The sequence below is a fragment of the Candoia aspera genome, chromosome 1 (assembly GCF_035149785.1).
Source record: "Candoia aspera isolate rCanAsp1 chromosome 1, rCanAsp1.hap2, whole genome shotgun sequence".
In the NCBI taxonomy this organism is placed as follows: domain Eukaryota; kingdom Metazoa; phylum Chordata; class Lepidosauria; order Squamata; family Boidae; genus Candoia; species Candoia aspera.
In genome coordinates, this window is record NC_086153.1 from 139,532,012 (window position 1) to 139,557,362 (window position 25,351).

The following is a 25,351-nucleotide window of genomic DNA, read 5'->3' on the forward strand; positions in this document are numbered from 1 at the left end:
TTTGATGACCTACAGGTTTTGATCAGTGGTAGCTCCATGTATCCTAGGGATATTATGGTTTAATAAAGATTGTTTTGTCGCAGGGTGACAAAGCTGATGAAATAATTTAATAGGCTTCAGTGTAGGTTATGTGGGATTAAATCACTATCTTAGAAATTCTGCATCAGGAACTGATGCTAATATATGCCCTTAATCTTAGGATATCAAAAAGTCATTATAGTACTCTTAATTACAGCGCAGAGGGAGTTTGCATGGCTTCTTTGTGTAATAAGGCTTGTCTCTATTTCTGAGCCTACTCTCTACTGAATGCTTTAGGAGAAAGGAGGAGAAAAATTACGGGTTCTTTTTTACTACAGGTTGTCCAGTTTTTGATATTAGAAAATGGTACATGGTTGTAAAGAATATTCTGGATGTGGAGCAGAAGAAATTTAATGAAGAAAGAATCAGGTATATTTCTTTCATACATACTTTCTTTATTGTGATATTCCCTTTTAGGTTAAGCAGTGTTATGCAAAACAAAGCAAAGTAAGGAACAGCCAAAGAAAATAAGGCATGATAAGAAAAGAAAAGGAAATATAGCTTAATCTAGTTTACACCAACACTATTCACTCTCTCTCCACATCTTTATACCCATAGAACCAGTCTTGCTTCCCCTATATGTATACACTGCTTCATACATTGCCTTTTGTCCTGCAATCTTCTCTCTTTTCAGGTTTTCATCAACTTCAGTCAATGATGATTTTATCAGTTTTCCCCTTCCTCTCAACCTATTCACCCTTCATATATTTCTTTTGCAACTGGAGCCTCACTCATTCTCTCTGTATGACTAAACCAGCTCAGTACGCATCACTCGCTTTAAAGTTCAGTGCACGTCCTTCATTCTTGACTCTTATCTCTTCTTGTTTTTCATGTTAGACTTTTTAAATACCCCCTTTCCACAACATTCAACTTTTTTTGTTTCCCTGACATACCCAACTCTCATTTCCTTGTAACAAAGTGGACAGAAGTCTCCTCTTAAACATAGCCATTTCACCTTTTCAACAAATGTTATTCTTTGCAGCAGACCATATACTATCTATTACCATTTGCTCATCTTAAAAGTTCTCTGTCCATTTCCCCATCTTTAATAAATATTCTAGAATACTACTACAAGCTATGCTACTGCTACATTTATCTGGTTGTTCTGTTTTTTTTTCCTGTCTAATTTACCCTTTCTTTGTACTCTGACCAATTCGCAATGTGTATAAACATTTACATCCCTTAGTAACCATACTGTAAATGATTTTAGTTGCCTTGCTGTGTGATACATTGTACATATGGAAACCATTCTTGCTTGAATATGGTTAGACTTCTGTTGTGGATATATGCTGTTAGTTTTGCCATTGCTGCCCTTCTCCGAGTTTAAGTTCCCAATCAGATATTGTTAGTGTTGTATCTTTCTTCCAGTGTTGGGCAAAGTTTATTCTTGCAGCCATGAGCAGCTTTCTCAGTAAATTATGATGTTCCAAATTTTGCTCATTGTAATCTGGCATACTCTCTCAATCAAGATTCTGCCAAATACTTAATCAAGTGTTGTTAGTAAACTAACCCTGGTATAAGTTTTGCGTTTCCATTTGCTTACTTCCTTTTGTACAGAGATCCAATACAGCATTCTGTCAGTTTTCAGTCACAGTCTTTCTATTCTCATGTTAACCAAGTTACAGAGCCACTTCATAAGGAAATCACATCTATATGTTCATATTTCTTTGGTTAGGCCATCTACACATACAGTCTTCTGATTTTTTAACATTCTCACTGTATTTATGATTTCCTTTAGGCATTTGCTTGTTTGTTTCTTGCTCTCTTTGATTGTGTTCTTTGCAACTTTTTTTTCTCACATTATATTGTATGCTTTTTTATCATTTTTGCAGCAGTCATTAGCTTACATAGTGTGAATTTTTTAGAACTATACATACTACTGCACTACGATATCAGAGGTTATCTGATTCCTAGTAAAGAGAGTCTATTTAAACAACAAAGTGCACTGCTTTGTGTGTGGTTTGTTTAGTTGGAGTATCTATTAGCAGGAATTGAATGATGCTCAGATCATATTGTAGGTCATAATATTACATGATTATGGATAGTTCTAAAAAGTTCACAAATTCCTCTCACCACTTAATTTTATTTACTTATTTATTGCTCCTCCATTGCATTTGGTCATTCTGCCTGGCATTCGTTTTCATACCTTCCATTACCATAGCTCCACACTCTTCTATAGCATTCTGTAATATAATTTGTTTCAGTCTGTTCCAAAGAGCGTCCAAACCTCCTTTCCATCGAATCATTTTCTATTTATTCTGTTGAGAAATTATGCTGCTACTACCTTTTCATGCTGGGTTCATATTTTACCTTCCTGCAGTCTTTCAACTTTCACTCTGATTTCTTTCTTTTCTTTTCTTTTCTTTTCTTCCATGTTCATTTTCCCCCAAGGTCCCCTCTGTATCAACTAATGACCCCACATTCTAAACTCTCATCATCCTTGTATCTTTCAGTAATTCACTCAGTCTTTTTTAATACATTTTTATTCATTCTTTTTCCATATATAGAATTGAACAGACTTGTGATTAAAGATAAATTTCTAAGCAGGTGCTCATCTAATAGTCACCATTTTTATTCATTCTGGAGTCTCTGAATGGCCAAAAGCATTTCTTTTGTACTCCCTCATTTTGTTCCCATCCGCTCATTCATATAACCTAATAGAATAATTTTCCTTCTGAATTGCTTTAATTCAGACTGTTGCTCAATTTTCTCCAAATTCACTTCTTCTGTTACTGGAATCTAACATAGACAGCTGGTACTGTCCTATGGATTTTTACTCTAAACCACAGGTTAGCCATTTCATTCATAATTCAACCTAAACCTTCACTTTTTTTGTCAACTCAGCTCTATAACATCAAGCCACTTTCATTCAGATCTACATCCTTCCTGTTTCTCTTAGTCTCACAAACATACAACATATAAATTTATGTTGTAAATAAACAAACAAACATATGTTTTCTTTCATTTCTTCTGTTAGTTCATGGTCCTTATCATTGACACCTCTTATACTCCATGTGGTACTCTTCCATTTGCCACAGTCACCAGCTAGACCCACAGATACTGACCTCTGCCACCCATCATGGCTTTGTCAATTGAAGCTTTCCCATAATGTTTTTTAGTGATTTGGAAAAAATGTAGACTAAGTTACAAGCTTTAGTTGTATCCATCCGACATGCAGTACTCCCTGCTAACAGTAAAGACAGTACTGGCCAGGTCTGGCATGTGTTCCATTTGAGGGAGGAATAATGATACTGAGGAGATAATGGTGAAGATAGACTTCATGTAAAACCCTGTACATGGGAGCATGGCATAATGTCATCTCTGTGTATCTCTCAGCAATCAAAGCTTAAGGGAAGGCGGACCTGTATATGCCTTTCTAGTGGTGGTAGGCTAGATTGTAACATTACCATTTGGGGGTATTTAGATGTATGCTGTTTCCTCCGTGCACCCACAGCCATTATTTCATCTTTAGGCATTTATGGCGATGTGAGAAGCCACTATTATATTCAGCCTCTGAAAAGCACATTGTCCTCAAGAAAAAACGTGAGTGCACTTACTGTTACTTTCCTTCTCCTAAAGTATACATTATTTTCCTTTTTGTTCTTTTTGTTCAGAGAATTTACGAGAGAGATAAGCACAAGGCTTTAGACATCCCAATTCATCTGCTTGTAGCAGGAGTGCTCCAACGGAAAAATCAGAGGCATCTACTTGCACCACAAATGGTTTGTTAGGATCTGGATGCTGTAAAATGGGTTCTGCAGTGAATAGTTTCTTAAGCTTGTCAAAAGCCAGCTGGCATGCAGGCGTCCATTTTAGTAATGCCCCCGGATTCTTTGATCTCCGGGTGTCCCCCTGCCCCTTAGTTTTAAGCAACTCAATGAGGGGCAGGGCGATTTCTGCGAACCCCTTGATGAATGACTGATAAAATGTCGCAAAACCAAGGAAACTTTGAAGTTGCCTTCGTGTGCGTGGTGCCTCCCATGCCAGAATGGCCTCAATCTTAGCTGGATCCATTTCAATACCCTTGTCTGAAATTCTATAACCCAAATAGTCAATTTGAGATTTATGGAAAGCACATTTGGACAATTTAGCATACAGTTCAGCCTTCCTAAGCTTGCTGAGCACCTGTCTGACCAGTTCTATATGTTCCTCCATTGTTTCAGTATAGATTAACACATCATCCAAATATACCAAGACCCCTTTGAATAAGTGGTCATGCAAGACCTCATTGATCAGTTGCATAAAAACCCCTGGCGCTCCCGCCAGCCCAAAAGGTAACACTTTATACTGGAAAGAGCCCAGAGGACAATTGAAAGCAGTTTTCCATTCATCCCCCTCTCGTATACGAATGCGGAAATATGCCTCCCTCAGGTCCAACTTAGAGAATATTTTCCCCTTCGCCAGATGTGATAACTTGTCCTTGATTAACGGGACGGGATATTTATTTAATATTGACACTGCATTCAATCCACGGAAATCCGTACATAATCTCAAAGTCCCATCTTTCTTGGGTCTGAATAGAACAGGAGCACCCACTGGGGAACTGGCTGGTTCGATAAAACCCCTGGCTAGGTTTTTATCGATAAACTCTCTTAGCGTTGCCAGTTCCTTCTGGGTCATAGCATAAATTTTTGGCTTAGGCAACTTTGCATTAGGGATAAAGTCTATGGCACAGTCGGGTTTGCGGTGTGGTGGTAGCTGATCCGCCTCCTTTTCGCCAAACACATCTGCAAAGTCTTGGTATTGCTCCGGCAGTCCATCCAGCGGACCCATAAGGAGATGCGGAGTTGTTGCTGCCGCCCTCCCCACCTCGCCGTTTTCCAATTCATCCCCCTCAGGGGCTTTGTAAAATCCATCTGCAAAAGTCACAGTCCTGTGCACCCAATTTATGTGTGGGTTTTGCTGAACAAACCAAGGCATCCCCAAAATGACAAACGGGCCCCCCACAGGCACCACCACAAAAGGCAGCTTCTCCCAGTGGCTCCCCATTTGCAATGCCACCATCCCTGTGGAGTGGGTCACCGGTTTCCCCCCCGCCATAGATCCGTCTAATTGGGTGAAGATCATGGGCCGTTTCAAAGGGAACGTGGGTAACTCTAATGCAGCTACCACATCAGGGTGCATTAAACACCGTGAGCACCCCGAATCAACCGTTGCCCACACTTCCACAGTCCGTGTCCACGACCCCAATTTCACCTTCACGGTCAGAGTAGGGAAGTTTCCATTCACCGAAGCGTGGTCGCGCCCCTCCTCTACCACCTGCCCAGCGGCGCCTCTTAGGGCAGGTGGCTGGCGTTTTCCGCCGGCTGAGACGGCTCAAGCTCCCCTTCGTCCCCATAGAAAGGAACGTTCTCAGCCTCGGTTTCAGCCATCACTGCCTTCATCTTCCTGGGCCCGGAGGGGGATTTCTCTGACTGCTTTTCCCGACGCTCCTCGGTCTTCCTTTGTGGGCACGCCGCTGCTCGGTGCCCCTCCTTCCCACATCGCAGGCATTGCCCTTTCGCAAGACGGCTCTCCCTCTCCTCCTGCCAGCCCGTACGTCCCGCTCTGCCAGTGGTGGCCGGTGGTTTAGCCGTCCTTGCCATGGCCGTTTGCTTGGGACCCCTCCTGGTTTGTGCGAACCTAGCCTGGGCTTGCTCGACATTCGCCGCTAGTTGAATCCAGTCATATAGGGTGAGCGGATCTGCCCTTCCTAACGCCCATCTCAGTAAGTCGGGTCTCATTCCATCTTTGAACATTTCTATTAGCGTGGTTGGCGACCAATCATCCACCTTGGCCGCTAGGGCTTGGGATCCTAGGGCATAATCTGCCACGGACTTTGATCCTTGGATTAGTTCCCTCAAAGCCACCTTAGCCTTTTCTTTTGCTAACGAGTCAGCAAAATGCATTTTTAGCGCCCACAGAAAGTCTCTGAAATCATCCAACTCCAGGGTGTCCATCTCGGTTAATTGGACAAACCAGTCAGCTGCCCTCCCCTCCAGTTGGGTAGCTACAGCGTTTATCTTCGCCCTCTCCGAAGGGAACAGCCTCCCAAATTCCTCCATATAACTTTTTGCATTAGTCAGGAAGAAGGACAGTTTTGTGGGATCCCCATCAAACTTAACATTAAAATCCCTATACCTGGCTCTTTGCGGGCTGCTCTTCCTCTCCTTCCTCCCGGCCCTCCTCCTGGGCTCTGGAGACCTCTTCTCCCGAGGGGGGAGGGGACTCACAGCTCCGACTTTGGGACTCTTCCTCCGATCTCTGCTTCGTCCCCTCCTGGCATCCTCGGCCCGCCGCGGGGGCGACGGGGATGCCCGCTGGGGACTGTGCGGTGGTGATCCCCCCCAGTACTTCCTCCGGTCTTTCCTCCTCACGCTCGGGGGGGGGAGGAGAAACAGATGGAGACGACCGTCTGTAACGATATTCCCTTCTTCCTCTATCCTGGCTGCCCCTTGCAAATGACATCCTTGCCATCATGTCTTCCAGAGACTTTACCCTGGCTTCCAATCTCTGTGATTTCTCACTGGCCTCAGAGATGTCCAACCCACTCCTCACCCTTATGGCCACCTCTGGGGACAGCGGATACTTTGGCTTCCCAGGTGCCTGGGGCGTTCCGGACCGGGTTCCCTCGTCCTTCCTGACCACTTTGGACTTTACCGCTTTCGCAGTAGCTGAGCTGGCGTCTGAGGTCTCCGACAGCTCCTCCGACTCCGGCGTGAGGGTCCTTTCCCTTCTTTGCCTCATGGAATCCGGTTCCCCCACACTGGAATCCTCACTCTCTCCCGAGCGAGAAGTAGGTTCAGTCATCACTAACTTTATTTCCTCACAGTAACACTGGAAGGAGGTTAGTGGAAAGAGTTTTAGGATTCTCAGCTTTATGTAATGATTGCCTATTCTGACAGACTCAGTCTCACAAGCAGATGCTTAAGGATAACTGATTTATTGAAAGAATAGTGTGCAAATACAAAGAAAGCTGAGAATGAGCAAAAGCGCACCAAATACAAACTAAAAACCCTCGCTTCAAACCCGGTCCCGCCCTCTCTCCCGGTTAGCAACCACCCCCTCCCAGAAGTTAGCAACCGTCACCCACATCGGCCTGAGAAAGTAACCTTGAAGACATTCCATAACCCAAACATACATTCCACAGTTACAGTAATGAGATTACAGCCTGGCACGGCTGGAACTCTCCACTCTGCAAACACGTATCAGGAAAGTGACATGCGAAACGTTACGATGTATTCAGAACATTGAAACGATGAACATGACAGACAATGAGAAGCCAAAAATAACTTGCTGCTCAATTCTAGAACGAATTTTATTCATTTGTCTCTTTGTTTATATGATTTATACAGTGCTCATCTTACACAGGTAATTTAACAGGTAATTAATATGCGAGACACATCAAAATCACAGGTAGGAGCAGACCCACTCTAGCCAGATCAATAGCCATTTACTATAACCTTTTTGAGTATATAACATTAAGCATTTCCTAGAACTATTCATTTCCAGGCCCTCTTTCCCATTCTGCATCCTAATAAGATCACTTTGGAAGGGTATCTCCTTCTAGAAAGAACGAAGTCTAATTTCTTATTTTAACTCAACAGAAAAAAGAGCCATCTGGATCCCCACACCAATCCTACTTAGAGAGCCGAGTGGAATAGAAGTCCCTAAGAGCTCATAGCTTTGAATGTTGTTAGAAAAGAGGAAAGGTTCCACTGTAGGCACTCCAAGATTTTTAATGAAAATCTTGCTTCCACAGTGTTCAGTTAGAGAAATGTGTGAACCCAAGAGATGGTTTTTGGCATCTCTTTTTTCTAGGACCAGAAGGATATAGCAACAACAAAAGAACCTAAATTAAACAACAAATTAACATTAAACAGCACTGTCGAATTTTCCACTTTTTTGTGCTTTTTTTCCTATGTTGCCTGTTTTTAACTATTCTGGTTTGTGAAAGCTCCAGTTGTTAGAGCTTCCCATTTCAGACATACTTTAGTACTGGCTTGAGAGACTGCATTGTTCTTTCAGTCTGATCTAGGAATAGAGAAGATACCTCCCCTTGAAAAGGTGGAGACCAAATTAGAAATTGGATCCTGCCTTACTTGCTCCCAGAGGGAGCTACCCTCTTATGGTTACAAATGCCCTTTGTGACACTCTGAGAATAGAAATTCATAATAAGGAAATTTATGTTACCCTTTCTTAAGAGGATGAGATTTTCCCTTTTTGTTTATGTCAACTCAACTGTTTGTGTGAACTACCCAAGAGTTGACATTAAATTAAAATGCATGTCATGAGACATCCACAGTCTTGTAAGTTTTAGTCAGGCTTTAACCACCTGTATCTCTTCTGAATTTTGAGGCAACTTTTACAAAGAATTTGAGTGTGTTATGTGAAGTTTGTTTCTTTCATACAACCTGAAATATTTGGGTACAGCAGGTCTCCAGTTTAAGAACAAGCTCTGTTCCTAAGTCTGTCCTTAAGTCAAATTTGTATGTAAGTCAGAACAGTTATTTAGCATCAGTTAGTCAAATGTTTGTCTTAGTATAAAGTATGTATTTTACCTTTCTATGCATATAAAACACTGAAGAAACACTTCCAAATACACTAAAACATCTTAAATATAATAATACACAAAGTAGTATTGTGTATTTAACCCGAAACATTGTTCTTAACTCGAATTTTTAATATAGTAGTTTTTACGGCAGTCTGTTCTTAACTAGGAGTCATCTGTAAACCAGGACCTTCTTAAACCGGGGACCTGATATATACCTAAAACAATCTTGAATGGTTGTATTTCTTTAGCGTAATATTCTGTTTTGTACAGAAGTGGTAATGGATCTTCAGAGACAGTTTCGTACCCTGACTGGCTGCCTGGGGTTAACTGAGAAGCGAAAGCCTTCCCTTTTCCAGCTAAACTGGACTGAAGAAAGCACAAAAATGAATTGTTTTCATGGGCACAGCCTGGCAGCAGTTTTGCAACAAAAAGGTGATATTTTTACCCCTCTGAACAGAGACTATTGGTTGTGTACACTTAACAAGTGCAAGAAGTAAGTACATAATACTCTTGTTGAAAACATAATGCTAAATGTTCTATTTTAAAATGTCTACATTAAATTGTCTGTATTAAAATACATGTATTAAAGCAGCAGTACACAAACTGAAGCCCTACTGTAGTTGGCAATCCAACCCAGAGACTGCCAAAAGTTGTTAACAAAACAAAAATAATTTTTAACATGACAAACGGAATATTATTAATTATGTGATCAGAGAGGAATCCTATTAACTATAGGCATTTAAATTAATTTTAGATATAAATGATCTATCAGTTTATTTTGGATTTTTATATTATTTTATATTACTCTTTTATTCTGCTTTTCTTTTATATTTTTATCATTTATTTATATTTATCTTCTTATATTTAAGTTTAAAATATTTTTTAAAGTAAGGTCCAGTAAGGCTATAAAAACACTTTTCCACAAACATCAGACCAATGATATTATGCAACTTAATATGTTGGCTAGAATAGATGACTCTGTACTGTCTTGTAAACCTCATCTATCAATGTAGATGTGAAAGTCCCAGGGCTCCATGTGGCCACCAAATCTACTTTTTAATCCTTGTAGACACCAAGTGTGGCCAGCAAAACTTGTGGCCAATGATAAACAACAGATTTCCCACCAGTTTTCAATGGGAAACCAAACAAAAATGGCATATAAGCAGTCAAATAGATTTCAAACACATCTAATAAATTCTGAAAAAGCTTTCATTGTCACTATCAGTGAAAATCTTAGTCTCAGGCACCTCTGGTGGCATCATCTTGCTGCTGTGGCTTTTGGCTGCCTCAAACCATTGGGGAAACAATTACCTGCTCTTGTGTTAGAGGAATTTATGGGGTTGCATGCTTGGACCAATCCTACAAAAATTCTCTGCCTCCTATACATATAAATGAATAGTCTGGTGTGTCAGAGTGTGCTGGAAAGCCTTTGGCCCGAGAGATCAGAAAAAACACCAGGCATTTCTATAAAAATAAATCTATTTACAGAAAGCTTCTTACATAAACATATTTACAAGCTTATGCATTCACACGCGCTCTGAGAGGACTGGAAGGAGAGGATACAAAAAGGAAACTGAAACTGTAACAAGCCCAGACAAATTCCTCTCCAGGCAATTTTCTTATATGGTCATTCTTTTCACACCCAAAACTGAGGATACTTAAGTTTGACCTGTTAACCCTGCCAGAGTGATTTGTTACCATAGTAACTTAATGGCTGTAGCAGAAAACAATATACCAACATGGTGGCTGTTGGGAAATCAGACTAAGACAATTCCACCACCGAATTAATTCAATTTTTAAAGAGGATCGTGTGGTTTCATTTCTTTTAATTGTGCCATTAGAGACCATGAGAGCTGATACTTTCCTGTACCACAGTGAGAATGAAAACTTCTGCACAAAAACAGCTCAATGTAACTATGAGCACAATTGGGACCAGAATCTCAGTTGTTGAGTGAATTTGTTGTTAAGCGAGATGCCCACATGACTACTTCACTCAGTGGCCGCAATCCCAGCACTCCCAGTTGCAGACGTTAAGTGATCTCCCAGGTCATTAAGCGGATGGAGCGAAAGAGCTGCCTGCCAAAGGGTTTCCCCTCCCCTCTGTGCAGGTGGCGGGGGGGGGACCCTTCAGCAGGCTTAAGGAACGAAGCTCAAATGCTGAAGATTTCGCTTTATTCCTCCAGCCCCACCATGGATTTCCCCTCTGTGCATGGAGGGGAGGGGAAACGCTTCAGCAGGTTGAAGGAACAAAGCTCAGATCCTGGAGGAATGAAGCAGAAATCTTCATGATTTGAACTTTGTTCTTGCGGCTCCACGAAGGGTTTCCCTTCCCTCCGTACCCTCCGCTTGCAGCCTTGTTTGCTGGCTTCCCCATTGACTTTCTGGGGAAGCTGGCAGACAAGGCTGCAAATGGCGATCACATGATTGCGGGGCGCTTGGCAACCAGTTGTAAATGCGAGCTGGTTGCCCAGCGCCTGAAATGCGGTCACATTCACGGGGTGGAGGTGGCGCAGTGTTTCACAATGGCCAGAAGTGCTTTATGGGCTGTAAAGACCCTTTCCCAGGCTTTGAACAGTTGTTAAGCGAACAGTTGTTAAGCGAGGACTACCTGTAATTATATGTAGCAGATACCTTGTGGTTTGCATTTCAAACAATTCCTAATCCACTCCATCTCCTCCCCAGTTTATGTGACTATGACTTGAGTTGAAGTCATGGTCTTCAACATTTATGTCCCTGGATCCTTATCTAAGTTGCTGCCTCCAGAGTGTCAACAACCTATATGTAGATAGGGATTGTATGACTTTATAGGGTTAATTTGAAGATGAGCAATGCAAAAGATTATAGGCTACATCCAGCGTTATGGAAGCAGACTTCTGATTACTCAGTGAGACTTCCCTTCACTCTTCTCACTTTACCTCATGTCCTAAATGTATCCCAGTTCTGCTCTGGAAAACAGTTTTTTAGGGGAAGGAGTGTGAATCTGAAATTATGATTTGTTCTACTGGTGGAATGACATCTATCTGACATCATTGCATACACTTCTATGTTGTATCTAAGTGCTTAGTTTTAAAGAATGTAAGATCTGTAATGGTTTTTATTGGTGGCCATCTGGTCTAACATTCTGGCTAACCAGATACCTTCAGGAAGCTGATAAACATGGACATGCTGTCTTTTATCAGCTGGTATTTTGGATATAATGCCTGAGATTCCAGAAGTAGTACATAGACGTTAAAACCAGGAACCAAACCGATAGCTCAATCCTCCATGCATTGACCTTGTTTGTTGTTCGTTTATATTTATATCCTGCCTTTCCTCCAAGGAAGTTTACTTGGGATTTTCCTTCATTTTAAGCCCACAAGATTATTAGTATTTATGAATTGGCCTCTTTTTCTGAATGTTTTAATTTTAGAATATATTTGTGTTCCTTTTCTTACAATATTATTTCTTTCTTTGTTAGGGTGTGTGGTCATCACAGCCAATACAGTGAATCAGATTTTCCCCATACCTATCGGTTTGTGCTACATCTGTTTTCCTTCCTCCTGAGAGTGCAGCCATCTCTCATCCATGAAGAAGTATCTACGATAGAACATAAACTGTTTCATTCCAAACTTCATATGAAGTCCAGAATATTCAAAGTTCAAAAAAAATGAGTCGTAAGACCAGAGGCTATTGAGAAGAATGAAGACCTGTAGTAACCAAAAATCATCCATGTAACTTTCATGCTCCATTTCATTAATCTAATTCCATGGAAATCATCAGGTTAAGACAGATGCGTCCTTTCTGCAATTAGTTTACATTTAGGTCAGCTTCAGAAATCATATTCCCAATCTAACAACCAAGCTTTGTGGAAGAAGAAATCATTGATAGGTTCGAACGTTACCTCTGTTTTCTCAGGTCTCTCCTGCCCTAGCAGCCTTGGTTTTGTAGAATATTAACCAGTTTGTTAAACAACAGTTTTGTATGAAATGCATATAATGCTGGTAAGCCCCCATTTCCTGAACATCCAGTCTGGGAAACTTTTGATTGTGTGATTCATACAAAGTGGGTTTGCAAGCTAAATTTGTTGGACTGGTAATATGTTTGAACTGAACCTTGCACATCCATACATTCAGGGAACTTGCAGAAAAGATGAGATCTGACTAATTACCAAGGTTTGTTTCTTCTGTGCAATACCAGTGATATTATAAAATGTTCATACATTTATATTGTATAATATAAAGAATATAAATAATGTTTTCTTTATATGCCTCTATAATATTTTTCTTATTAAAATGTTGTATTTATTACCGCAAAAAATAAAACCTGATATTTTGAAGTGTCACCTTTTTGGAAATTAATTTTTTTCCTGAATCTAATGGAACAGAAAGCCAACTTGTTACAATGCCTTATCTCAAAGTGTACAGGCAGGTTCCAACTTCTCATTCTGACTCTCCAGGTAGACAGCAGTTTTAATCCCAGAGTAACTTCTTTTATATTTTAGAAAGTAAGTTACTTGTAAGAGTAGCTAAACGTGGCCACGACATTGAAAGATAAAGGGTGTTTTATTTGTTTTTTTGCTGTTAAAGCTCAAAGGAAACTTGGGGGGGGGGGATTAAATGTACTGATAGATGATCAGGGATGTCCCACTTCCTAATGGTACTTTTGAAAAAGAACTTGGAGTACTAATTGCTGACAAAATGAATATGAGTTAACAGTGTACAGTAATGAGGCTGCAAAAGCAGCAAATGTAATTTTAGGCTGCATCAATAGAAGACCTGTTTTTTAATTAATCATGAGAAGTAACGCATTTATTCTGCTTTGGTCAGGTCCCCACCCCACCCCCCTAAATGTTGTATTCCATTCTGGGTGCCATGTTTCAAGAAGATTTTAGAGGAACTGGATCGGTGCAGAGAATGACAGTGAGGATTAACAGAGGACTAAGAACAGAATCCTATCAAGAGAGAGAGAATAAACTTAGAGCTTTAGCCTTAAAGAAAGGCTGGGGAAACTCTTCAAATACTGAAAGAATGCCACACATAAGAAAATAAAATACCAGTCCTTTAATGTTCCATAATGCAAAAACTGGAGCTATTTTTGGTTACTGCAGTTCTGAAATAACAATGTAAGCAATAGGAAGGTAGGTGCCCATTGAATTCTAGGAGGAAAAATATCCTAACAAAGCAGATTGACAGTGGAATTCAATATGCAAAGAGCTGGTAGGTTCCCCTTCCCTAGAAGTGTTCAGGTAGAGAGTAAAGAGCCCTCTGTCCAGAATGATTCAGTGTTCCTAAACTGAAGGAAGGGGTTGGGTTCAACGGCCTAAGTGGCCCCTTCCAGCCATAGTCTTCTAAGGTTCTAAAAGTGTGGAACAGCTGTCATGCCTAGCCAGATTTTTCTTTTACTACACTTACACATTCAAGTTAAACTTGTAATACTGGGCTACTACAGGCTCAAATTTAGTTTTCTTGGACCTTCCATTTCAAGTTAAACTCCACCCTGCTTCAGAGATACAATATTAACCTTCAGCTACTGCAGTTAATTGTATAGATATGTTTACTTGCTTACCTCCTTTTGAAACGGGGGGTGTATTTAATGACAGATACAACTTTATTTTGAAAGTACAGGGAGTTAATTCTGTGTTATATACTGCTTACCTTGAACCAGTCCTGGCCCAAGCAATTTGTTGTATTATTTTTGGGATGCTGGAGCAACTTAATAGCCAATACACAAAACTGGTTTTTTTTTTAGTGCTTGTATTTTGGGGGTAAAAAATCCAGTATTTACAAATAAAAGGTGCTATACTTTTAATGCAGCTGATCTCAGTTTGAGTATTCAGCATTTTATGAATGAAATAAGTAAAAGGCTTGTGGTGCATAGTAATGCGTAATCTTTATGGAGATCAGGTTTTAAGGGAAATTGGGAAGTGGAAAAAAATACCCAGAAGTCAGTGGCAAACCACTTCCGTATCCGGCCAAAAAAACTGCACAGAGGCGTCCATGGAAGGCCCCAGGAGTCAAGGAGACTTTAATTTTGTCTGAGCCTAGAACACCAAGGGCTTTGAATCCACTTCACATTATGCTGAGGTGGGGCTGCATTTCTTAAGCAGCTAAAAGTGGAATCACCTGGGGGTAAGGTGTGACGCTCAAAAACAATAACTTTAGCTACTTTTCTGTTTGTATTCAGATTAGAAATCCTTGTTCTCTTCCCAAGTGCCTTCAGCAAAAATCAGTTTATCTGCTTTACAATTTCTTGTATTTTTTGTTTCCTTCTCTGTCACCCTGTGCTCTGCTCCCCAACTCTACCTCTGTCAAAAATACTGAGTAATGGGGATTACAGCGAGGCCAATAAGGCTGCTGTCACTGAATATCACAGACCTCCATATGTATTGGGTTAGAAGTGGGTGTGGACGAACACAGGATAACTTTACGGCATAGGGCCCGGATACCTGAGGGACCACCCATCTCCAACTGTTTCTGCCTGCCCAGTACGTTCTGGCAGAATGAGTACCTTCCAGCTTCCTTCTATTAAATATTGTCATCTTATGGAACCAAGGAAGTGTGCTTTGTCTGTCACAGCATCCCCACAGAGATACAGACATGTCCTCTCTCCTAAAGCTCTGGAAAGCTCTTAAAACCTGACTTTGGTCCCAGGCCTGGAGTTGATGAATTTGTGGGGCCCCTCATTTGGTTTGATTTGTTATGGTTTGATTGTTTTAGTCTAGGCTGCCTGTGGTGTTGTATGTTTTTAATGGTTTTTAGTGTTTTGGATTTGCATTTGTAAGCCACCCAGAGTCTATGGGAGTGGGTGGCTATAATTAATTTAAATAAATAATTACTTATGGTAATGTATTTTTTTTCTATCTCTAGTTCTACTTTTGATTTAATAGCAGTTCTACTTGCTTCAGATACATAACACTAATAACTAGAACTTTAAAATTCTTTGCTAATTAGGCTCAAATACACTTTTTATTTTGTAAAAATTCAACCTTATTGTCACAACACTCCAGGTGGCTTTCAACGGTTTAAAACATTCATGAATGCCAAATTAATAAAATACCACAACAGTTGATACCATCATATCCTAGAAACAGAAGCACAGTTTTTAAGAAATGACATCCACGTATTGAAATTATTCAGCTCATCAAGGAAAATGCCTGCTAGAACAACAGCATCTTGAACAGAAGTGGGTGTGTGTCTGTGTTGAATTTCCCAGAAAGTGAATTCCATACTGTAATGCAGGTATAGCTACAGAGAATAATTCCTCCAGATTTGGGCAAGAAACAATTATGTTGTGGTTATCAGCAGAACATATAAAATAATTTCCCATGCTAAAGATGTGGGGAGTTCCAGGACCCCCCAGGCACACATCTTAAAGTTGCCAAATTTGAAAAACACCGATTTAAAGGAATAATAGGGCCAAGTGAGCTGAAATAGCCCATTAGGTATCCTAGGTCTGTACTAACTGCAATATCTAATACTTTGAATTGTACTTATAGCTAAAGTACAGTAGGAGAAATTCATTGTAATACAGATTACAGACATAGATTCCCAATTCCAATCTTTGCTACCACATTCTGGTCTGTCTAAAATTCCTACAGCTAAAATTTCTGAATGGCAGTTCTATGAAGAGGTTATTGCAACAATCCAACAATTTCTAAGTGAGGTTGAAGTCCTATACTTGTTTGGAAGTAAGCCAGGTAACAAAATAGGACTTACTTCTAATTAGATGTACATAGGATTGTATTGTTAGGCTTAGGTTACCATCGCCTGGTCTGATCTCCTAGCTTAAGTTTGACAACAGTTCCTAGGCTTAGGAGCTGGCATCCAAGCATCCAGGAGCAAAATGGGTTCAGAAATACTCAGCCTGTGGATTTGAGCAGCTCTTTCATACTCCTGTAAACCAAAGTGGTGGCATGAACAAGATCCATCTTCACATCCTTAAAATAGAGTGAAGTGGGAGGGCAACAAAACTTCAGGAAGTTTTTCAAAGCAGGATGATGTTATCTCCCAAATCAGTAGGGTAACAGTTTCTCTTTGTGCTAGCAAGTCAATAAAGTAGTAGCAAAGCTTTCAATATGTATTTATCACAAATTAGAATGTGGGAAATCAGAGACTGCAGCCAATAAAGAAGCAGAACTTAGATATTCCTTTTTCTTTGAGATGTGTTTACCATGTTCTAGCTTAAATGGTACCATTTCACAATTTTTACATGAAAAATTAAAAGCTGAAGCTGGCTGAAGTTCTGGAAAAGCTTGGTGTGCTTTGAAAGTTGAATCTAGAAATAAGAAGAAAGCCCTAGTGAATTTAGTTGAATTTACTCTTGGCTCAGGTAATTACCATAGAAATGTGGTTACACCTGTAAACTTACTAAGGAGATATTAGTGGTTTGATCTGGTTGTGTGTCTGCATTTATAATGAAAAAATTAAACCAATGATTTAGCTTTTCTCAGAATAAATAAAAGAATAAATATATCTGTCCTTATCCATCTTTAAGGGTCTGATAAAGTTTCAAGAATGGTTGAAGGGGCTACCAATGAACTTCCTATGCTTCAGTAGATTCTGCTGCTAACTCACAATTTAATACACTTCCTACTTCTCATGCTTTAAAACAAAGGCTAAATCTGTTTCTCTGTAGGTTGATATTTTTCTTGCAACATTCAACATCTGAAAATATGCAATGCCCATGCGCCTAGAAAGGAAAAACGTTCAGACATTACAGATTTTCAACAGAAACTTTACAGTTGATTTCCTCTGCAATGTATGGGGCAGCTTTGAGTGATGTGTTCAATATTAAGGCTGTACATGCCTTAAAAATTATATGAAATGATTATTTTGGACCATGCACAAGCACAGCGCTTCTCTGCTCTTCATTGAAGCAGCCTAAGTGCAGGAAACTGGGAAAAAGATGACTGTGTAAGGTCTGAAGACCATCCTCCAAAACATTTTTGAAGTATGGACTGACTTATTAAATATGCCCCCATTTCATGGCTGTCTACATTTTGTTAGTCCCCCAAAGGACCTAAAGAGCAATAAGATACACTATATAATTCATCTGGAGGAAGAGCCCATGACAACAGCTGCAAATAAGTAATTTTAATTTTAAATGCACATCTTCCTTTTACACAGGATAAATGGTGAGAATACCACCTTTTGCAGCAGAAAATACCCTAGTGACAGTAACAGGTGGAGAATGCTACACTTGAAAAGCACGTTCTGGATTGCAGTTTCTCTGGAAGCTTCACAGCAAGCCCTACATATATCATCCAGGAACAAACCTGGATGTTGTTTGGCTTGAAACCGAGCTGTAATCAAATAAAGAATCTGTTGGGTTAGCTCCATCTGGGAACTAATTATGCATAACTGAAATTGGCACAATTATGACTTGAAACAGTGCGGCTGCAGTCATAGAGATTCCTCTGAAGAGTCAGCAAATGTTGTGCATCTCTGCTGCTGATGCTATCAAGGCAGGACTATGGAGCAGAAGTTTAGAGTTCCATTAAATAGAGTGAGCAGGATACCCGCTACCATAGGCAGAAACTAGATTGCCATTTCTGATGGCAAAACAATACACATTAGCATCTTAGAAGGGAGAGAGGGAGATGATGAAGGCCACAGTCTAAAACTGTCTAATGGTAATGCTTTTCTCAAACTCGTGTTCCTTGGGGGTTCCACTTCCAATAGTAACAGGATTGCTTTTAGCATCAATAATAAGCGATTAAATGAAGATGCTGCAGTAGCAATACCATCTCAAACTGTCTGGCTCAAAAATTAACAAAAATAATAGTGGGCATATTGCACTTTGCTGCTGATTAAAATAATTTTACCTTTGGTCACAAAAAAGGTAGCTATGCTGGCTGTAAGAAAAATATTAAATATTGCAGCAACTATGCCAATTCTAAGTCTGCTTTGTGTTTCTACAGCTCATCACAATGCAAAAGGTTTTCTGTGTACTACTGGCTGAACCTTTGTTTCCCTAAAACAGGAGACAGTGACCTTTGGACACATTGGAAATTCTCAGAGCATATCATGGGTGCATTCACATAATTATCGCATATGTCCAGGCAGCCACAAAATATTAATTTACCAGAAATCAAATTGTGGACGTTGTTCCCTGCCACAACTTCCAAATGCCACCACCCACCAGGTATTTTCTACTTTGTGGTCAGGTTTCCCCCTCTGCAAACAAAGCAGGGGTAAGAAGAGTCAGTGGAAGACTGGAAGGAAGAGAAAAGAGCGCTTAAAGAAAGGATTGCCCACAAAGGTGGCAAAAGGATTTGAAATGGTTAGACTATTTGATTTGCTGATATAAAGTCATGTGGTGGCTCATTGCCCAATCCATTACAATAATCAAATAAAAGTTGGCTGCTTACATTGCTGTTTCACTTTTCTCAGGAATGTTCTTCCTCTGTTAATGAGTTAGAAAGGACCAGCCCAATCTGTGGATGCTGGAGGGTTCCACCTGTAATTGCAGTTGTATCTTTAGGGCGGCCTCATGCTGCAGAACAATGGTTTTCAGCTGGTAGCACTTATTTTATAGGTGAGTCTCGAAAGTAATCTATATGGGACACAAAGTCATTTAGATTTCAATTAAGTCTTTTAAACCGTAAACAATTATAACACCGACATACCTGTGTTATACAAATATACAAATGTCCTTATGGGAAACATGGGAGGCTTTGGTTTCCCTCTTGGTGGGACCCAGGCGCGTTCATAGAAAACAACTGGTAGGAATTGAGATATGAAAGATTGAAAACCAGAGCCGTAAACAGCTTTTCTCAGCTGCGGTGTAATTAGAGCAACGTCACAAGCATTTTACTTCTGCCTGGCCCATTAGTCAAATGCATCGCAGCCACCCAGTCTGTGCAACAAAAGGGTGTTACTTCACTGAAAGCAACTCTGTGAATGGAGTCACTGATGAATCAGCCTGGCCGACATGGGAACTGCAGCTTTCTTTCGAAAGTTTAATTCAAATCAATTTAGAGGCACACATATGGCATTTTGGGGGTGGAGGGTGATATAAAAAGGAAGGGTAAAGACAATCACATAAGTATTTTCCCAAACTTGCACTCCCCTTTGCCCATATTTCCTTGATAACCATATAGGAGTGGTTTGCCATTAGATTTTTCTAGGGTGCTCTTTCAACTTTGAGAGGCCACCTACTCATTTTAAGAGAGAGCAGTCTTTTTCTTTTGTGAGTGAGAAAAACATCACTCATAAAGACCACGAAGAGCTAATGGACCAGTCACTCTCTTGCAGCCCATCCTACTTCATATAGTTGTTGGGAGGATAAAATAATGGATCACTCTGAGCTCTTTAGGGAGAAAGCAGTCTATTTAGCTAATAAATACATAATAAACAAAAAACATTATGAGAATTCTGGAAAAAATATACAGTTAAGTTTGTTTACAAAAAGTATGTCCCAGACTCAGAATACACATATACAACACATACACACTCACATGTATATATGTAAAATTGGGAGGAAGAATGAACCAAAATGCTGATTTAAGCATACATAAATACATACATATACTGTATATTAATGGTGTTCACAACAAGGGTCAAAAAAATCAAGATGATACATGTAATAAAGGGCCAGGGCTTGGATTACACAGCCATGACCACCATCAGGCCCACAACTAGGGTCTGTGTCACCCAGGGCAAACATGGATTCCCCCCCACCCCCCTGGTGGGTTGGCAAGTTTTATTGTGGGAATTATTATAAGAGCCAGGAAACATTCAGTTTACAAATACTATTTCGACATTTTGGCACCCCCCCCCCCCAGCATGGTGCCCGGGGCACATGCCCCACTTGCCCCCCCCCCGTTGTGGCCCTGACCACCATGTTGAGTTTTTCCATTCTTCCTCCTCCCGTGAACTTCCTCAATACCTACCCATCATGCTATTTGTTTGGGCTAAGCAATATTATGGAGTGCAGAAAGAAGCAAGAAATGCAACCCCCAAAAATCAAAGACCCAAGATAATAAGGAAGTACAGTCAAAACTAGTTTATTACACCAACACCATACACTATAGCTCTCCAAACCTCTCTATCCTTCCAGATGTTGTCCATATATTTCTTCATACATCAATTTTTGTTCTTTAGATTTCTCTCCTTTCAAGCATCTCACCAACTCCATCAGCTCTGACTTTCTTTCCTTCCTCTTGTCCCACTTGTTCTTCTTCCATTTTTTTGTTTTGCAATTTCATGCTCCTTTTCTCAGTCTAACCAAACTACATCAGGGTACAACCTGGACGCTGTTGAATTCAGGCCACATCCATTCATCTCCCTCATTGTTTCTTGTTTCTCCTTGTTTCACCACACCCGCTTCTTAACAATCCCACTGCATTCCACTTATATGTTTCTCTTGACACAACCAATCTTCACTTCTATATAATGAAAGTGGACAGAGATTCCTCTGCACAGCCATTTTAGCTTCTTGCAACACACAGTCTTCACAAGGGAGCACAGGCTACCCACTACCTTTTGACTAGCATTTGGCTGTTTTACCAATCATGTCTTTAGTAAACATTTTCCTAAGGTATGCAGTCAAAATCATTCTCCATTCTTCTGCCTCTCTGGACTTTCAGCATTCCTTGCTGTTTTACCACAGTCTTTGTAATCATCTTTTTATTTCTCTATTCATCAGACAGCATCTTTCTCTCAGCCTCATTTCTGCACTATGCATTTTTTCTCCTCCACAGCTACTTTCACTTCATCATTCCTCTAAGCATCTTTTTTCCATACTTCCCATTAATGTAACTCCTCATTCTGACCCAAACACCTTCCATTCCTCTTTCCTTGCATCCACTTTCCATTCATTCTGCTGAGAGATTAATCTGTCTTCTAATGTTTTTTTTCACACAGGACTCAAATTTTCTCTTCCCACAGCTCTTTTACGCTCATTTCTTTCACTTCTTTTTTTCCATGTACATTTTTTTCCTGAGATCTTCTCTTGACATTACCAAGAAATTGTCTTCCCCACATTTGGAACCTCTCACCATTGTAGTATCCTTCACTAATTCAATCTTTCATTGTAAACAAATTAATAAATCATGTTTTTAGAATTACATTCATTCCTTTATTCATTACATTAATGAACTTATGCTTAAACCATATAGTCAAAACAAACAGATCTTTTTCTCAAGCAAATTGTTACCAAAAAGTCACCAGTCTCATTCATTCTGGGGTCTCCAAATGACTAAATCGCTTTTTTCTATCTTGTCTTGTTTTCACCCATCAATTCATGTTATACAACCAGATCCCCATGCCATTCATTTTAGAACGTTGTGCAATTTTCCCCCAAACTCTTATCTGATTCCTCCATTATTACCATTCACTGGTGTAACATTTGCAGATTTTACTGTTAAACATTTAAATCATGATTTAAACATTATTTGAATATTAAATGTTTCATCTGCCAATTTAAATATTATAAATTTTGAATGTGTAGTTATGGAGGCTTATAGTGGTAATAAAACTCTAAATTATGGAAAAATAGAGCTGATATACAAGACTCTAGTATGTAAATATACAAGCAGCATAGCTGAAAGAAACTGTCCAATTATGTTTTTATAGGGTGGCACCTTTTTATGATTTGGGGATAATTTTAGTCCTTCATTAATGACTGATCTTACCCATATATCAAGGAAATGTAACAGATATCTAAATTCAAAACCACACTTATCTGGATACTTGCCTTGGGCAAGTCTCTTTATCCAGTCCACTTTACAGGAAGGTTAGGACAGAAATCGGTATGACAAAGCATTTTGTTTACCGCGTTCCTACACGAATCTGCCTTCAGAGATCGTCGCGTAGGGCCCCGTTTCAGTCCTCAGAAGTTGGAAGGCAAACCAAAAGTGGATCGGTTAATTAGCAGCATCTTAGTTCTGGAACACTCTGGTAGACATTTATTTAGTGCCAATGTTGGTGAGGTTTTTTTTTAGACTAGTCAACCGTTTGCATAAAGCTCCAGAGCAGGATATGCATCTTTCGGGCTGATGTTTAGTTTGCTTTGCATTGTTGGCTTTTTTTCCCCGAATAAAAAAATTACCTAGAATATAGATTTTAGCCACCCTTCTTCGAGATATTTGAGCCGCGTTTCTAGGATTACCCTACCAGAAAGGTAGTACATAAAATATACAAATATTTTAAAGCGCCCGCATTCAAAGTAAAAGTGAAATCGGAACAGGTCTGGATTTAGTTCAAGCAAGTGAAATAAACACTCGGACACAGAAATCCCCACCCCCGCCCCTCGCAATCGCCGTCAGTGTCACACTTAAGACACACTCAGATCCTCATCCCAATCTTGCGGATTTAAATAACGTAACCGCGGCGTCTCTCCCAACCCCGTGGGGAGGGGGGTTTACATAATTTGGCCCCTTCTTCCCGACAGCAGTGGGGAGGTCCAAGGGGAGCCTGGACCGTGCCATAGAAGTTGCAGCACAACAACGCCACATTAAAAGAACTCCGGCGGGACCCGACCGGATCCGCCGCCCGCGTAGCGTGACTCGGAACACAGCAACCCCCGAAGTTCCATTTAGAACTCGGCACCACCACCTGGCACCGCCCTCCTCTCCATCGTCCTCCAATCTGGCGTGCCGCTGGGGCGTTGCTCTGCCGTCGTCCCATCCCACCCAGCACCAGCCTCTCGACTCAAGCCAATGGGAAGCTAGGCGCAGTTGCGATTCCACCTGCGACTCCCGGGAGCCACCTGAGCGAGCGAGAAAAGCCGACAAAACCCGTTTGTGCGGCGATCTGTGTACGATCTTTCTTTCGCTGCTCTTCTTTGCTCTTCCTCATCCCCTCCCTACTCGCCTGGGCCGCAGCAAGTTCCCGTCCCAACCAGCCAGGCCAGTTCTGCCACCCACTGACTGCCAGACATGACACAAGAATACGACAAGTAAGTGATCGAGCTGGGTAGACTGGAAGGAGAGGAAAAGGGGGTGAGTCTGGGCAGGTTCGACCGGTGCGCCTACCCCTAACCCACACTCCGCCCCCCTCCTCCCGTGGGATTTTTGTCACTCTTTCGGACTGTTATTGCTGTTATTAATGGTGGAGGGGGGAAGCGATCGGAGTCGTTTGCGGGTTAGGGGCGAAGCAGCCGCGCCGGGTCCTCCTCGCCGAATCGTAAGCCTCTGCAGCGGACCTTAGCTCATCTCGTTAAAGTTGCGAGCGGAGGGAGGGTAATTGAAGCGTGTTATAAAGACGCGATTGACCCGCAGTTGACAGATTTGATTCCCGAAATTACCCCAGAGCGACCATAACCTGGCCGTGTGTGTGGAGGTTTAGTCGAGACGTGCGTAGGTTCCGTTTACTTGCGACACCTGCGCCTACCGCCTTCATGAGTTCGTTTCCCAGCTCCATTTTTACACAATCTACACCCGCACGTTGCCTCTCCCAAATATTTCCAGTGACGGGTGGCGCATCAGTTCTTCAGTGGTTCGTTCCCCAGAAATCAGGTTCTGTTACCCTCTGGAGTTGGCGTCCCTTAACTAGTGTCTTCCCCGAGACGTCGGACTACAAGTCCCATAATACATAACCACCGTAGCCTTAGCGGAATTGAGGCCCCACTGAAGGGCACCTGTCGGAGGAGTTGGAGCCTGGCGATCGATCAATCGAAATTTGAAGTCAAGAGCCTGCGCCAGTTTGCTCAGGGGGCAGTCCCACCGGGCTGGGTTGCACGTGTGAAGAGATTGCCGGCTGAACAAGCGGGGTGTGCATGTGTTCTGTTGATAGTCGTCCATCTGGTCACTGTTGGGAAGTGATCCAGCTAAGGATAAGCACTGCAACCCCTCCTAAGAGTGACAGGGAAGAGAGAGTGTTAAGGGCAGCCTTCTTTAGTGGAGTCGGATGGGGAATAGGTGTTCAATTTTGGCTAGATCCTGACTGAATTTGCAAACAAATTCAGCTTGGGCGTTTGGCTATCCTGCCTTGGACACTGTTCTCAAGGCATAGGAGACCCCAGGGAGGCTTGGAATTAGCTGGTATTCTTTGACTCTCTGTCTCCTAACATTGGCCAAAGCAGGCCACTCTGCTATCGCCTTGGCTGAAGCAGGTCACTTGGATTTCGTGTGGCTCTTCCTTTGAAGCCATGACTGAGAAGAGCTTGCCTTTGAAACTTGACACCCTTGCTGAGGGGTTGGTCACCCCCCATCCATCTTCTCCACCACTGCCTCTTTAAATGTTGAGTGTGAGGAATAATCCCTTGTGTCTCAGGAGGAGCTTAAGGTCCCCACCTTCCAAAAAGGAGGGGAAAAAAGAAGTAATGTCCACAGAGGTGGTTCCAGTTCAGGCCTTTGCCTTGCCCAGGGCTGTCCTTTTGATTGTTTCATCTAATGCAGGAACTTAATGAAGGGCTGTGCATATTTTTTCTCCATCTTCTTTGAAGATGAGAACAAGGGCTGGGCAATGAGAGAGATACCTTAACTGGGGCATCATTACTTTGTGTTAATTGCTTGAATGCTGTTGCTTTAAGATTTTGCTGAGCTTTGAGACTGGGGTTCCAGTAGGCCCTGATGTGCAGCCTTATTCTGTGGATATCAAAGAGCCACCTCTTAATGTCTTGTTGAAGAAAAAACTGATGGATTTTTATGAAACTCATTCTCCAGGGAAGGTGGATTTGTCCAGGTAATCTGCTCTTTTTCTAGACATTTTTAAAATGACCTTATATGTGCTCAGGGAAAACATATAAAGCGATAAGTGAGATCAGCTAGTCAAGGCTTTATTTTGTATGTTGTGACTCCAATGAATCTCTTTTCAA

General features: G+C 41.2%; 2 protein-coding genes across 4 annotated transcripts in view; both read left to right on the forward strand.

The window, feature by feature from the left end:
- Nucleotides 1-12,948, forward strand: part of TAF1B (TATA-box binding protein associated factor, RNA polymerase I subunit B) — a 54,566-nt gene extending 41,618 nt beyond the window's left edge. For both annotated transcript variants that reach the window (XM_063314467.1, XM_063314476.1), the window contains exons 12-15: nucleotides 357-447; nucleotides 3,551-3,621; nucleotides 8,882-9,104; nucleotides 12,069-12,948. In XM_063314467.1, the coding sequence (XP_063170537.1) occupies nucleotides 357-447; nucleotides 3,551-3,621; nucleotides 8,882-9,104; nucleotides 12,069-12,261 (578 nt within the window). In that variant the 3' untranslated portion in view covers nucleotides 12,262-12,948. The remainder of the gene's footprint in view (nucleotides 1-356; nucleotides 448-3,550; nucleotides 3,622-8,881; nucleotides 9,105-12,068) is intronic.
- Nucleotides 12,949-23,303: 10,355 nt separating this feature from the next.
- The window catches only part of GRHL1 (grainyhead like transcription factor 1), a 59,626-nt gene continuing 57,578 nt past the window's right edge, over nucleotides 23,304-25,351 (forward strand). Inside the window, exon 1 of one of the 2 annotated variants that reach the window (XM_063314394.1) lies at nucleotides 23,304-23,491. In XM_063314394.1, the coding sequence (XP_063170464.1) occupies nucleotides 23,472-23,491 (20 nt within the window). In that variant the 5' untranslated portion in view covers nucleotides 23,304-23,471. Of the gene's footprint in view, nucleotides 23,492-24,933; nucleotides 25,219-25,351 lie in introns of those variants that run through there. The other variant, XM_063314385.1, reaches the window with a different exon arrangement.